Here is a 16,189-nt window from a genome sequence, read left to right as displayed (position 1 = left end):
AGGAGAACACTACCCACAGAAACCCTCTTATTGCACTTTCCAAAGACCTCCTTTAAAAGTTTTTTTTTTTTTCAGGTTCATACTTACCTAGGTGGATGCAGAATCGGTCCCCGGCACCTCTAACACTAAGAGCCGAACGATCGAACAACGCTGATCAGAGAGCAGACTTCAACACACTCTCTGCTGAAAATAGGGCACAGGACTGCGAAATGAACTGCACTCCTCCCCTGTGATCTATAGGAGAAGTACAGCCAAACAAACTTTGACCGTAGTTTTCCTTTAATTATAAAATAATGTCTCAGGTTCGGAACATGCCGAATATTGACAAAACATTCTCATCTGACTGAAAGGACAACCCTTATCATCGGTTTTGGAGTAGATTAACAAAATCAAACATCTTCAAAATAGAAGACACCAGATCTAAAAGATCCTAAAGTCAAGAGGTTATTTTTTTATTACAGGTACATATACAGCGTCGTCAATTTACGCAGCGCTTTACACCTATATTGCACATTCACATCAGTCCCTGCCCTCAAGGAGTGTACAATCTAATTTACATTCATACATACACATACTAGTTTCAATTTTGACGGGAGCAAATTAACCTACCAGCATGTCTTTGGAGTGTGGGAGAAGACTGGAGTACCTAGAGGAAACCCACACAGGTACAGGGAGAACATGCAAAATCCAGGCAGGTAGTGCCTTGGTTGATATGAACATCTAAACTAATAAACTCAACAACCTTTTATGTAAAACAATTTTCACCAATACTGTAATTTTTCTAATGCATGCTTTCCTACCGTGTTTCCCCGAAAATAAGCCCGGGTCTTATATTAATTTTGGCAGCCAAAAACACGCTAGGGCTTATTTTCGGGGTAGGTCTTATCATGCCATATGCTGTCTTCTCTCTCCCATGCCTGTCAGAAATCCCATGTGGAACCGTGTAATGTGCTTGTAAGATCCTAGAATCCACTCATACAACACCACATATTGCAGAATGTGTATGTCTCTGCAATTAGTGCCACATACCTTCTTATAGTGCTGGGCACATCTGTAACCCACCAGAGCTCTCTTTGAGCACTGCATGGGGAGGGGGGCCTGACATCCCCCGCTGACAGCTTGCAGAAGAGCAGAGTGACATCAGCTGAGCGCCGCTCGGTGCTTCCATGGCCAGCCGAAGCCCTCATCCCAGCTCCAAACACTGCAGAGGGAGGGGGGCCCAACATCCCCCGCTGATAGCTTGCAGCAGAGCAGAGTGACATCAGCTGAGCGCCGCTCGGCGCTTCTGTGACCCATCGGAAGCCTCCTCCCAGCCCCGAGAACTGCAGAGGGAGGGGGGCTTGAGATCCCCCACTGACAGCTGAGAGGAGAGGAGAAGAGGAGAGCAGCATGAGATCAGCTGAGAGCAGCGGGAGGTCAGCGCTATGCCGAAGGTATTTGGTACAACTAGATTGCATAAACACACACAGTCTACACTTAATAACAATGTAATAGAGTGGACAGCACTTTAAACTAGGGCTTATTTTCGGGGTAGGGCTTATATTGCAGCCCTTCCCGAAAATCACACTAGGTCTTATTTTCGGGGTAGGTCTTATTTTCGGGGAAACACGGTATATGGAAGGAGGTGTTGGCACAATTCCATTTCACTTTATGTACTTTATTCATCTTCTTTGTAATACGATTCCATGGGGTTGATATGCTAAAACTGGAGAGTGGTTAATCTGTTGCAGCTCTGCAAAGAAACCAATCGGCTTTCAGGTATTTTGCCAAACCTCGATTGAACAAGCTGAAGTGAAAAGTGGATTGGCTCCCAGCTACCGATTTTGCACTCTCCAGTTCTAGCAAATCAACCCCAGTGTGTTTATTTGTAAGGAGGCATAAATGGGTCTTTTTGCTAAATAATGGTTTCTTTTAAGATAGAAATGGAGCAAAGAACAGTAGCTGTGATTGCTGTGCTCCAGCCCCAATTGTCTGTTTCAGTAAGTTTAGCGCTTACATTGCTGTCAGGGGATACATGAATCTAACATTTTCAGGAAGGAAGTAGCAGCCATGAGTGGGGCACACATCGTTCTAATATAGAATATATCATGTTATTGGTACCTACCTAATGCACCAATATTATTCATGCTCAGAGTTCAGCAATGTCACCGTACCAGAGGGAAGGAAGGAAATATTTCTACCTACTGTATGCATACTATTGTGCATACTTTTTTCTTTATACAAGGTTTATCTGCTTTGCCCAATTACTTCATCATACACACTATATAGAAATGATCACACAAATGCATCAGAATTGTATAATAAATGAGGCATTTGTCATTTATCCCTACCTATAATCACTGCACTCCAGACCCATGTTAGTAAAGCACAGCCCTATAAAACCCTGGAACTGTAAGCACAATTGGACCCCACCCAACATTTGGTGTGGTTTGCTTTGCATGCAGATAATATCCCCACCCCCAATAAAAGCAGGCGTTGTCAGTAGGGTGTCCCCAGATTTTATTTTGAAAACCTGGGTACCTTATATTACAATGCTGGTTTTATAAAAGAACATATGCTGTGACTATATTTCTCTTTTAAGCATAAGAAAGCCATCTAAAGTCCTCTGCATTTTTGTTGATTTAATAACTGCGGCAATGAATTCAGTCAGATACCTTCTTTTACAACAAAATTATTCACTTATACATTTGCAGATCGGGTATAAAAGACATGCGAATAATACAGACACAAAGGAAACACTGCAGAGTCTGAAAGGTATCCATGCATTCAGAACTGTAGTATTTCTTGGTATAAAAAATGAATACAAGCTATTTTTTCCATTAGTCAGCGGTGCCGCTCTAGTGTAAAATTTTAAATGGATCCCAACGACTGCCGATGAGTTCCTGTGTTTGTGGTTTAAGCTGTGTTTTCTTTTGAAGCCCTGCCAAGGCTCTGGTGTTAATGACACTAGCAGGAAATCATAAGGCAGGGGGCAGCTGTGTATTATTTCTGATTTAGCTGTGAACACATCACACAGAAAACATGCAGATCCACTGGGAGTCTGAGATGTGTTAGTCCTGAGGATCATGCTGATAATGTTGGAAGAACTACTAGTTTTTAATGTATGAATTCAAGAAAAATGCATCCAGAAGTCATGAATGCCAAGATAAAGGGTCATGTTCTTCAGGTGGAGGAAAGCCAGTAAGAAAGGTCTATTCACTATTACTTCCAAAGATAACCTCAAACTTAGGGGTCATTACATTGGTTATGTCAAAAAATGACATGGGGTGAACCTCAAATGATAACACTAGTTATATGTTTAAATTCCTCCTTTTCTCTTTTGGTTTCCAAAACCAGACAGACTCTTGAAGGTCAAAGATGCACTTGATTTTTACAGGATTTTTTTTTTCCTACTTCAAGGGCTCATGTACAAAGGGGGCTAGATTCAGGTAGATTGGCGCATCTTTATACCGGCGTAGCACATCTTATTTGCGATACGCCAACGTATATGAGAGAGGCAAGTACAGTATTCACAATGCACTTGCTCCTAACGTTGCGCCGGCGTAACTTAATTTAGTCGGCGCAAGTGTAAGTGGGTGTGACTTTATGCAAATGATGGTCGGAACGTGGAGTAGTGATATACGCCCGGCGTATCCTGAACGGAGCATGCACAGTGAAGTGGACGTATGATCGCTCCCCTGTGCGCATGCTCACAACTACGCCGGCCCAACTTCCTCTGATACGCCGAGCCTATAAATACGCCCAGACATGCGCCCGTCCGGCGCAAAAGTACATCCTGATTTTTTTTCCCCCCTATAGGGAAAGTACTTTTGCGAGGCAATGTCGGCTGGTGCAAGTACCCAGAGGAAGAGGAAGGAACGGAGGATAAGGAACTATTGTCCGGAGGAGAGGGCAATTATTGTTGCAGGCATAGTTGAAAACGACAAGTTTCTCCATGGTGCCCTCAGTCACCAGACAAGTAAGGCCGGTAAAAAGGAGATCTTGACACAGCTCAGCCTGGAGGTCAGTGCCGTGGGCAATGCTACCAGGACCACACAAGACATTCAAAAAAAGATCAATGATCTTAAAAGGAAGGTCCGGGAAAAGCTGGGTGCTATTGCACGTCATGCCAGGGGCACAGGAGGAGGAGGACCACCCTGTACTGTGCGGTTGACCCCGGAGGACGAGTTGATCGCACAGTGCCTGCAGCGTGAGCAGGTGGAGGGCATGGAGGAGTACGACTCCGGACACCAGGCCTTAAGGACGGGTAAGTGTGTTTTATCTCCTATACGGTGTGTAGCATGTGAGGGGGTGGAAGGGAACATGTGACAAGTGTGGGTCCACCAACATGTGAATGTTTTGTGTCATCCACAGATATGCAGGAGGGAGCTGGGCCGTCGTCGGCTGCAGGGCGACCCACGCCATCCAGGGTTGAGAGTGCCCATACCTCTCCCCTAGAGGAAGTAGAGGAGGAGCACGGGGACCTGGAGGATAGCATTTTTCTCGTTGAGGAAAATCCCAGCATCCCTGAACCCCCTCAACCCTCCTCCCCCATCATGGGACCCTCTCAACCCTCCTCCCCCATCATGGGACCCTCTCAACCCTCCTCCCCCATCATGGGACCCTCTCAACCCTCCTCCCCCATCAGTGAACCCTCCCAACCCTCCTCCTCCATCAGGGGAAGCTCCACACGGGCCTCCCCATATGCACGGCCACAAGCCTCTCCTGCCCCAAGGAAGGCCACCAAAAAAATGCGAGGGGTTCCAGAGGCCATCCAGGAAACCCTTGCGAGGGATCAGGCCCGCCAGACCCAGCATGTGGGGGCTGTTGCACGGGACATCAAGCGGGTCGCAGACAGCCTGGCCTCCTCGCCCCCCGATCGATGAGTCTTTGGGGGATATCAGCGCCAATTCCGCAGCAGTGGCAACCTGTGTTGGGGAGCTGCAGGCGACGACCTCCCGCCTGGTGGCTGAGGTCAAGAGCCTCAAAGTGGCTGTTAAAGCCAATACGGCAGAGGTGAGGGACCTGAGGCGGCAACAAAACGTCAACAACACCCACCAGCTGCGGATGCACGCCGAGACCACTGCGGTGCTCACCCGCATAGCGGTGGCGTTGGAGGGCAGGCAGCCAGAACCTGCCAGGAGTGGGAGACGCGAGGAGGAGTCTCCAGATGATGCCCCACCAGAAGTAGCCCCCAGGCAAGTGAGGAGGCAAAGACGGGGCACCAGGCAGAGCCCACGACGGGGCAATTGATTATTTTATTTTTTTATCTCCGGTGAGGAGCGTTTTGTTTTATTTTAATACTGCACACGGTCAGTAGTGCAGGCTACAGTGTGACTGGTGTGTGAATGTGGGGGGTGACACTCCTGACAGTAAGGGGTGTCACCCTCGGTCGTTGGGGAGAATTTATCCCCACGAGCCGTGTGAATGTGGTATGAATGGTCAGCAACATAATTGGACCCTTGCCGTGGCGTTGCTGCTCCCAAGTCCTGCATGTTGGACTTGGGCTAATCCAATGTGATGTGGATGTGGGGTGTGTGCTAGGGACCACAGTGGTGTGCATGCGTGCATTCTCCTTGTGCCATGATGAATGTGTGTGTTTAACGTGCAAACATGCCTACCACGAGGCATCTCCTGACTGCTGTTCTCTCAAGAGACGGGGTAGCCTGGGTTAGGGGGGACTGTGTGGTTCGGGGGTCAGGTCATCACGTAGGTCAATCTCCAGGCCCTTTCTCATGGCGTAGTTGTGCAGAATGCAACATGCACCAATGATCTGGCATACAAAGTTTGGGGAATACAACAGGGTCCCCCCGGACTTATCCAGGCATCGGAAACGGGACTTCAGGAGGCCAAATGTGCGTTCCACCACTGCACGGGTACGTGTGTGTGCGCATCGATGTTGCTTTGACGGTATATGTAGCCGTCGTGGCTGGACCCAGGGTGTTTGGCACGGACGTGCCATATGAGGCATTGGGCATCGGCTATCACCTGTACGTTGATGGAATGCCAATGCTTACAGCACCCTGTATCACTGGACCCCTTAAATGACACCTTCAGGGTACACATCCCTGAACACATACAGCCCTAAATGTGTGTACCACTCAGAATAGCATCCAGCCATCTACAGCTACCACATACTTTATTCCGTCATTGATTTTGACAGTATAATAGCAGCAGACTATATGCTGCTGCACCTGTTTCGCCATTGCGCTCAAAAAAGCCAAATTTTTACACTGTACAAAAAAAATATTTATTTTTAGCGTTAAAAAGCAGTTGTTTATCCTCAGTCAAGGGACTATCCTTGAGATGCTGTCATCAGTCCCTCGCAAGCAGGAAGAACTTCCTCAGTCGCCTCACCTCCAGTGTTCAGACTGCAACATTGTCATTTTACAGCAAAGTTGGGGCTGATATGTGTCATACAAATCTGAACACCATCAAGACTGAAAAGGCACCAAGATTTACATGATAATTGTGCCATCTCTGTGCCAGTATCCAAGTCTAGAAAGTAGATTCTGACTAAACCAGATGACTCCATCCATATGGAGAGAAAAGCACATGAAGTGTGCTTGTCAGGGGAAGTACCGCGATCAATGTAAGCAGTAATAAACAAGGCTAGGTTCACACTGCTGCGAATTCTTTTGCGAATTTGAGCCGTTGCGATCACTCAAATTCGCAAGTCATTAAAATAACATTGTTTTACATTAGTGCCGTTCACATCAGTGTGGTGCGAATCTAGGCTGCAGGAAAAAAGGGTCCTGTGCTAGTTTGATCCGCGTGCGATTCAAATTCAGCACTATAGACTTGGCATTCCCTGAAATCGCAGCTGCGAATTGCGGCAAAATCGCGCGATTTTGAATTTGCAGCAGTGTGAACCTAGCCTCACTGTTATATTGCATTTTAAACAAAACTTGTCATGCATGCATATAATGAGTTGCATCGGAGTTTGCAGTTACTGTATCTTTACATATTAGCCATGTCCATTCTCTAAGTCTATGAGGTGAAATTATACTAGAAATCGGGAGGCACAGTACAAGAAACTACATGCATAGTAACCATTTAGAACACTTGTCAAACACAAGGCCAGTGAGTCAAATCATGCCGCCAGGCCATTTCACGTGGCCCTCATACCTCTTCTGCAGCTGCCGCACCTCCCTCTTTTCCACCCCCACCTTGTGTCAGTAGAGAAGAGGACAGAACTCCTCCACCAGAACCAGTGCTTCTTTATGCAGTACCCCTTCATTTCCGCCTCGCTTGGTTTCAAGAATAAGCAGACTACTGTAGACGACTAAAGCCCTCCTCTGTACCCTGTACTTTCCTCTTCCCAGCTCTGACCCAAGCTTCTTCCTGGCAGCAGCACAAGGTAAGGGGGTGCACAGTGATATAAGGAATGATGGGGGACTCTTGACTTCTGATGGGGGTGCTCGGGACATCTAGTCATACAAATGCAACTTGCCCTGAGGGCAACCATAATTCAAATGTGGCTCGCGATTAAAGCGGGGTTCCGGGCATAATTAAATTTTTTTTGAAAGCTAAAATTAATCACTTTAAAGAGTCCCTAAAACATATTAATAGCTCCCCAATCGTTCCAGAAATCATTGCAAACACTTGCCTTATATCCTTCAGCTTATGTTGTGGCCGTATCCATCATATGTGTGGGCATGTGAAGCCCAGTTCCTTTTTCTTCCTGGTTTTCAGGGAGAAATGCATGCTGGGTGATTTTTAGGCACAGTATTGCACATAGACTCCTGGGAAATGAGTGTCATAATTTCCCAGGAGGCAATGGGGTCTTAGGACAGGAAGTTGAACCACCTAGGACCCGGAACTAAGCAGATTACGAAATCTGCCTAGTAACAGCCAGCTAGAAGTGAGTAAAACATTAAGGCCCAGATTCACAGAGAGCAAGGCGCACATTACGCCGCCGTAGAGTAACCAATGTACGCTACGCCAACGCAGCGCAGAGAGGCAAGCAATGCATTCAGCAAGCCAGTGCTGCCAACGCTGCGCCAGCATGGCGTGGGATTCGAAGGCGTACGCCGGCGTAGGTGCAAGTGGACGTGACCCATGCAAATGAGGCGTGACCCCATGCAAATGATGGGCCGAGCGCCAGACAGATACGTATCACGAACTACGCATGCGCCGTGACGTGGACAAATTCCCCTGCGCCTGCTCACAACGACGTCAGAACAACTGCCTAAACTACGCCGGATCACTGCGTACGGCGTGAACGTAACCTACGCCCAGCCAGACACACGTCCAATGTGAAATACGCTGGCTTGTGTTCCCTGGTGCAGACCTTTGCAGGTCTGCTGCTGGGTTGCACCTCCTTTATGGGGAATAACTTCACGCCGGACGTACAACTTACGCGCACCTTGCGTAGCCTGCGTCGGGCGCACGCAGGTTCGTGAATCGCCGTATTTCCCTCATTTGCATGTTTGAATGGATAATCAATGGGAGAGGCACCATGCAGCCAGCCTAAATGTGCGCCCACCCTACGCCGGCGTAAGCAAGCTACGTCGGGTGGGGTGTAGCCTGGTTTTAGGCGCATATCTGTTTGTGGGTCTGGCGCACAGATACGACTGCGCACATTTGCACTTCACTTACCTCGGCGTAACTTGTTATACGTCGGCGTAAGTGCTTTGTGAATCTGGGCCTTATTTTTTACATTAAAGGCAAGCTGTTAATAGAAAATTCATTTTTAGGGTGGAACTCCGCTTTAAATGAAGTTTGCCACTCCTGATTTAGAGCTTCAAAAGATGGCTACTATGGTTAATAAATCTCCTGAGAGCAATTTGTCAATCAAGCAATAAACAGTGGAAGCATTATGAATACGAGACTTGAGTCGGATTTGTAAACTGGGCCACAAGGCAGGGGATTTTAGGAATGGTCTTTAAAACAGGCAAAGAAAAGCTATCTTATTTGTATACCAATTAAAAAAACATCTAGTCAATTTTGGTTTTATCGTTAGAGATTTGTCTTCAATAAATAGAACAAAAAACAACAGAAGCAAGAATAAAACATGGAGAGAAAGGGAAAGTAAAAAGTGATATTAGAGGTATCCTGTAGTGAAAATGAAAAGCTAATGCAAATTCAGATCGGCCCGCTTCTTAGTACGGCTCAACTTTCAAGTCCGGATGTACTCCACTATACCCTTTTGCTCATCAATTTAAAAAGTAAGAGGTGCATACAAAACTGACTGTAGGCTCCTTGCTGTCTCCCATATACAGAATAATTGATCCATCAAATTTCTGCAAAAGTTTTGCATTATCACAACAAACAATGCAATTCAAACATGTCCTTGAAGGCTGAATCTAGTTTGGCAGCCCAGTTTCAAGAAGCATATTTGCCCACCCGGATCTCTCTAGAATGTGCCTGAAGTGAATTGGTAAGTGCTCAGTTTAAACCGGCATTAAAGCCAAAACCAAAAATGTAATATGTGGTGGCTGCATTCATTTTCCTTTTTTAGGCTTCCCCCCCCCCCCCTCAGGTTTTACCCTGGTGTTCTATCCACCATGGTGGCATTGACACCTCTCCTCCAGGAACAGTTTGCAGCCACAATCCACTGATCGTGGGTGCAAAACTGCAGGTTCCTGTGCAAAAAAAAAAAAAAATACAATAATAAATGCTATTTTTTCTTCCAAAAATGTCTGTGTTTGTTTTTCGATAAAAGGTGAACTTAGCTTTTAACTATTAGAATATCAAACCAACGTTCTGAAACTGAGATTTAATAAAATCTCTATTGGTATATGACCAGCTTTATAAAAGTTTAAATATTCATATTAAAATCAGTGGTCTCTATAAACCTCGGCTAAGGAAAGGATTGCTTTTCTGATTTGAAATACTGTATATACTCAAGTACAAGCCAAGTTTTTCAGCCCTTTTTTTAGGGCTAAAAATACCCCTCTCGGCTTATAATCTAGTCAGTGTACCTGAGGGGCTGCGGGCCTCCATTTTTTTTAAACTCGTGGCTTCCTCCTGGTCCCGTCCTGTTCTAAGGTAGGCGGTTGACACAGTATTCAGTGTTCCGTCTATCACGGACGTTCTTTCATTCTTAGACTCAGTTTCCCAGCAGACACTGTGTTGAGTGTTCTGCCTATCACGGACCTTCTCTTGTCAGAGGATGAAAGCACATCTGTGATTGGCGGAACACTGAACACAGTGTCAAATACCTATCATGGAACAGGATGGGACATGGGGGAAGCCGCAAGTTTTAAAAAATGGATGCCCGCAGCACAGCCTGTCAAGAATTTCAGGTACGCTCCAATGTTTACAGTAAGGTTGTAAAGGGCACAGTAAGGTTGTAAAGGGCACAGTAAGGTTTTAATGGGCACAGTAAGGTTGTAATGGGCACAGTAAGGTTGTAATGGGCACAGTAAGGTTGTAATGGGCACAGTAAGGTTGTAATGGGCACAGTAAGGCGTGTAAATTGGCATTGTTGACCCTTTTTCTGCTTACAGTAGCTGTTACATTCTCACCCTAGGCTTATACTCGAGTCAATAAGTTTTCCCATTTTTTTGTGGTAAAATTAGGTGCCTCGGCTTATACTCGGGTCGGCTTTTACTCGGCATATGGCAAAAATAATTTTCACATAATTCTAAACATTGAAAACATAACCGATATTACACAATGTCTTAAGTAAAAAAAGAAATGACTTCTGTAGGAAATTGTATTTCATCATAAGGCAGTGAGAGATACCTTCATTTTCAGAGGTCGGGCACTCTACTTTCAGCACCAAATCAAAGGTTCTTTCAGGCTTTTCCCTGCAATGAAAGCAGAAAATAAGTCATTAAAAAAGGCATGTCAGGTTTCAAGTGTATGTTCAGCTAAAACATTTTGCCACAGTTTTGAATAGAGTGGGGAAGGATTAGAACACCTGTCATGTTTTTACTGCTAAATTGTAAGGATATACTGCGCAGGTCTCAATATAATATGAAAATTCAATCAAATTGAATAAATGAGCAAATAATGAAAAAATAATGCTGCTGCAGCTAAGATGTCAGATACAAACACAAATAGCAATTAAATAAAATTTAGGCTGCGCTGCATAAAACCATAAGTGATATAGGGCAAAAATGAATACATCTGAATAGTACAATATATGATAATGTGCACAAATTTTCACTTAAATAAATAATAAGCGTGAACCTAATAATTAAAAGAGTGATGTGTAACAGACAAGTCCATATGAATTAAATTAGTCCCAAAAGGTTCAGAAAAATAAAATAGAAGGGAGTGCAAACTCGTCCAAACAGGTGCGGAACAGGTCCAAAGGAAATCGTGCCAACCAGCAAGACAGATGAGATGAGAATAGCCTCCACCACTTATGTCTTAACTGCTTACCAGAACAAGTTGATCTCGGTAAGGAGATCGTATGTGCGTGTAAGCAGCCCTGCTCAAGACTTCCTGGGATCCCTTATGTATGTTTGCATTCAATCCTTAGTGTAGTCAAACATGTCTCCTCTGCTGCTTCTTCCAGCAACGTCTTTTCTCTACTTCCTCCCGACTCACCTCTCACCCAGAACTTCCACCCAGACAAAAAAATAGCACTTTTAAATAAAATTGGGCCAATTTGTTGTTGGGCAGATTACAAAACACAAATTGCCGCAAAAACACATTACATGCTTTTCTGCAACTTCTCTATTGAAGTATATTAAACCAAAACAATTATAAAAAATAGCACCGTTTTGCGTTAAAATGTCCTTGCCCTTTCCAAATACGCAGCAGCTGAAAACAAATCATGGATGTGAACGTGTCCCATAGGAAAACATGTAAATGGACTGTAGTGTGTTTCTGCCAAAAGCACCAAAAAACAGAGGTGTGACCCCGGCCTGAGATGTTTAGTAACATAATGAGGTTAAAAAAACAAAAATAAGTACAAAAAGAGCAAATAATCGCTACTGTAAGGGGTTCATTTTTTTTACTGTGGGACAGGGAAAGTGATATTTACAGTAGTGATTTGCTTTTTTGTACAATAAAGGGCTAATTTTAGTTTTTTTAACCCCATTATGTTACTGGCCGATTAATCGATTATGAAAATTGTAAACGATTATTTTCATAATCGATTAGTTGTCGATTAATCGATTAGTTGTTTCGGCCCTAGTATTAACCCTTCCCAGCCAGTGCAATTTATACAGTAATCAGGGCATTTTTATAGCACCGATTACTGTATTTGTGTCACTGGTCCCCAAAAAGTGTTACTTGGGGTCAGATTTGTCTGCCGCAGTCCCACTAAAAATCGCAGATTGCCGCCACTACCAGTAAAAACAATAAAAAAAAAAATCTTTCCCCTATTTTGTAGACGCAATACCTTTTGCACAAACCAATCAATATACGCCTATTGTAATTTTTTTGACCAAAAATCTGTAGCAGAACATTTATTGGTCTAAGCCGATAAATAAATTTGTTTTATATATTTTTTTATTGGATATGTATTATAACAGAAAGTAAAAAAAAAATTTTTTCTCTCAAAACTGTTGCTCTTTTTTTTGTTTATAGCGCAAAAAAAAAAAAAACAGAAGTGATCAAATACCACCAAAATAAATCTCTTGTGAGGAAAAAAAAAAAGAACATTCATTTTGTGTGGGTACAACTTCACACGCACGAAACATTGTCCGTTAAAGCATGCCATATCGCAACAAATGGCCTGGTCAGGAAGGGGGTAAATCCTTCTGTGGTTAACTGCTGCTCCTCCAACTTCATTGAGTGTTCACGTGTCTGGTTAAGCGACCCAATACTGAATAGTTTTCTCCCCATGTTAGAATCATTTGTATATTGCCGTCATATCTTCACTTGACGACAAGCAACATACCTGGTCTTCAAGTGAGTACACTGATGATGCTTGCAGCGGTAGGCATCATCCTTATATTGTTTTTTAGAGCTGATGGTTGGCTTTCATGTAAAAGCAATTCCAACTACTAAATTAGCCGCTGGATTGCATTCACAAGCAGTGGGAGGAGACCTTCCCCCCCTCCCTCCAGCCACCATACGTGGCTCTCTCTGGCTCCCCGTCCTACTGGGAGACCTGAGCATCCAGTCCGTGCTTCTGCAGTCTGACCATAGCGGCAACCAGAGACCAGAACTGCTCCAATTACCTCTAAGGTAAAGAAAATCACTTTCACCAGATGTAAACAATTTTTAAATGGGGAAAGCATCTGATCACCTACAAAGAAAGTACCGTATATACTTGTGTCTCTGTCCAACATGCTTCATTCACAGGGAACTCAACAATTTCAGAGTGTTGATCTCCTTGGTCCACCACAATGCTCAGTGGTTCTTCCTAATGACCTCCATGTCATCATTGTGTTCTATAATGATGTGGAGGTCAGCAAGAGGAATTAGTGAGAGCCATGGGAGGCCCAGGAGACCAACACATCCAGAAGTGTCAGTTTTTTTGTGTACTGCAAGGGATACAAATTTATTCATAAAGCAACGTTTGGCAGCGCGGGCACCAGAAAAAGATATTTACTGTCTTTTTTACATTTAAAAGGAATTTTATTAAACAATTTTTCAACAGGTTCACTTTAAGACTGGTATAAATGTGGCAGCCAGCTTTGCCCAACCTCCGAATTAACATTCTACCTCTGCACTCTGAAGTGTAGAAAAAAACCCCTCTTACTTGTGAGTTGTAGTGGTATATAGCATAAAGAATGTGTAAAAAATCAATGACATTACTGAGGTTGTAGAAGTCCAAGTTTAGCCACAGAGATCTTCTATAGAACACTGGACAGGAATACATTTGCCTGCCCTCTCTAACATCAGAACTTAATTTAACTAGCCCAACAGGCTAAAGTGGTAGATTTGTGGTTTGTACCTTCCTTCCCTTTTCTTCCCGATAAGTTAGAAGACAGAAGGGGCCCTGCGTGTGTAAGTGAACTCTTGTGAAACACCAATTGTTTTGTAAGGATTTTTCCAAATAGCCTAGCCCAGGGCTCAAAATTTCAAGTCCTGAGCTACTAGCCAGGCCTCAAGAGTTACTCGCCACCAGTTGCCCCACCTAATTCATACACTGCCCTGCGCCTAATTGCACCCGTAAACACGCCCTCGTAGATTATCTCATGGAATGACAATATTTTATGCAGAATCAAGTTACAAAATTAAATATTACCAACAACAACTTTAACAAAATTGGACAGGGCACTGGGGGCAGACCAGAGGGACAGGGCACTGAGGGCAGACCAGAGGGACAGGGCACTGGGGGCAGACCAGAGGGACAAGGCACTGGGGGCAGACCAGAGGGACAAGGCACTGGGGGCAGACCAGAGGGACAAGGCACTGGGGGCAGACCAGAGGGACAAGGCACTGGGGGCAGACCAGAGGGACAGGGGGCAGACCAGAGGGACAGGGCACTGGGGGCAGACCAGAGGGACAGGGCACTGGGGGCAGATCAGAGGGACAGGGCACTGGGGGCAGACCAGAGGGACAGGGCACTAGAACTGGGTCTCTTCCCCATTCTCTTGCCGTCTCCTCTGCAACTCCCATCCATCCTCTCTCTCTCTCCCATTCATCTCATCATAAGGAGCCTGTGTGTGCGGCTCCACGCTTGCATGTCCCCACTTCCCCCTTTTATTCAGGCTGGCAGAGAGGAGAGGAGCTGCAGCACAGCGGGAGGGAGTACAATCCAGCGCTGAGATCCACACAACTGCACAGCCATTGACACCATAGCACAGCGCACACTGACAGCGCACAGCACACATTGAGACCAGTCTGTTCACAGTGCTCAGGCTAAACTGTTGGACACTTACATAGAACACAAGGAGAAGAAAACTGCACAAACTAGAAGGCTGCCGCTCTCATGTCAGGGCAACTTTCAGTGAGCGCTGCACCGGAGTGGTAATTTTTGCAATCCTCCACCTCACTCATTACTTTCTGCTCTCCAGCTACATTGGTCGGGGCCCGGGGGAGGGGGCAGGCTCAGAGAGGTCATACTGTTAAGTCCCATGGCTTAATGAGAATTGTAAGGAGAGCACCTGTGTACTGCTCTGCCTGTGCGCGGCTCACCAGACTACTATTCCCGAGCATGCACCTTTCCTCTTCGGCCGCCAATCTCATCGGGACTCTAAGTGTAGGCACAGATTGGAGGGAGATTGGTCATGCAGCCCTGTCATCACTCGCCACCAGCTTAAAGCGGTGGTTCACCCACCTTAACATCATTATACCATTACATTCGGCATCGTAGCGCGAGCTACGGTATGCCGGTCTTAAATTTTTAATCCCCGTACTCACTGTGCTATCGATCATTGAAGAATCCGACTCCCGCGGGGAATGGGCGTGCCTATGGAGAGGGAGGATGATTGACGGCCGGCTCTGGCACGTCACGCTCCCCGAAGACAGCCGGAGTAGGTCTCGGCTCTTCACGGCGCCTGCGCACAGGCTATGCGCAGGCGCCGTGAAGTACGGGGATAAAAAATGTAAGACCGGCATACTGTAGCTCGCGCTACGATGCCGAATGTAATGGTAGAATAAAAAAAAATTTTTTTTTTTTTTTTTATAGGGAGAACCCCCGCTTTAAATCCACTCGCCAAATGCTAGTAGGCGAGTGGAAATTTTGAGGGCTGGCCTAGCCCATGTGTTTCACTGGGCAGTCGGATCAAGGCAGGAACACACAATTTATGTCCAGTCTAATTAATCATATCGATTCTGTGTTTTTATGTATTTTCTTAACCACTAGCCGGCCAGCCGCCGTCATACGGCGGCAGGTCGGCGCCAGCAAATTGCCATAGCTGTAAGTTGGTCCTTTAAACAGCTACAGTAGGCATGCCGTCGGAGGCACGCGCGTGCCCACTGCACGTGGGGGACCCGATGCATGTGGTCGGCAGTCGTGACCGTAAACACACAAATCTCTGTTCTGTCAAGAGAGGAGAGACAGATTGTCTGCTCCTACCAAGCAAGAACAGCGATATGTCTCCTCCTCTAATCACTACCATCCCCCCACAGAAAGAAACGAAAATGAGGAAACACATTTAACCCCTTACTGATCGCTGTATAAAATGTCAATGGTCCCAATAATGTGTCAAAAGTGTCCGGTCTGCTGCAATGTCGCAGTCCCGATAAAATCGCCGCCATTACTAGTAAAAAAAAAAAAAAAATAATGAAATGCCATAAATCTATCCCCTATTTTGTATACGCTATAACATTTGCGCAAAAAAATCAATATACACTTACTGCAATTTATTTACCAAAAATATGTAGAAGAATATATATTGGGATATTTATT

General features: G+C 45.2%; 1 protein-coding gene across 4 annotated transcripts in view; it reads right to left on the bottom strand.

Moving 5' to 3' along the window:
- Positions 1-16,189, bottom strand: part of DENND1B (DENN domain containing 1B) — a 324,137-nt gene that overhangs the window by 260,088 nt on the left and 47,860 nt on the right. For all 4 annotated transcript variants that reach the window (XM_040359884.1, XM_040359885.1, XM_040359887.1 and 1 more), the window contains exon 2: positions 10,672-10,736. In XM_040359884.1, the coding sequence (XP_040215818.1) occupies positions 10,672-10,736 (65 nt within the window). The remainder of the gene's footprint in view (positions 1-10,671; positions 10,737-16,189) is intronic.

This window comes from Rana temporaria, chromosome 7, assembly GCF_905171775.1.
Source record: "Rana temporaria chromosome 7, aRanTem1.1, whole genome shotgun sequence".
NCBI lineage: Eukaryota > Metazoa > Chordata > Amphibia > Anura > Ranidae > Rana > Rana temporaria.
Note: the sequence above shows the minus strand (reverse complement) of the source record. Positions and strands in the feature narration are given on the sequence as shown.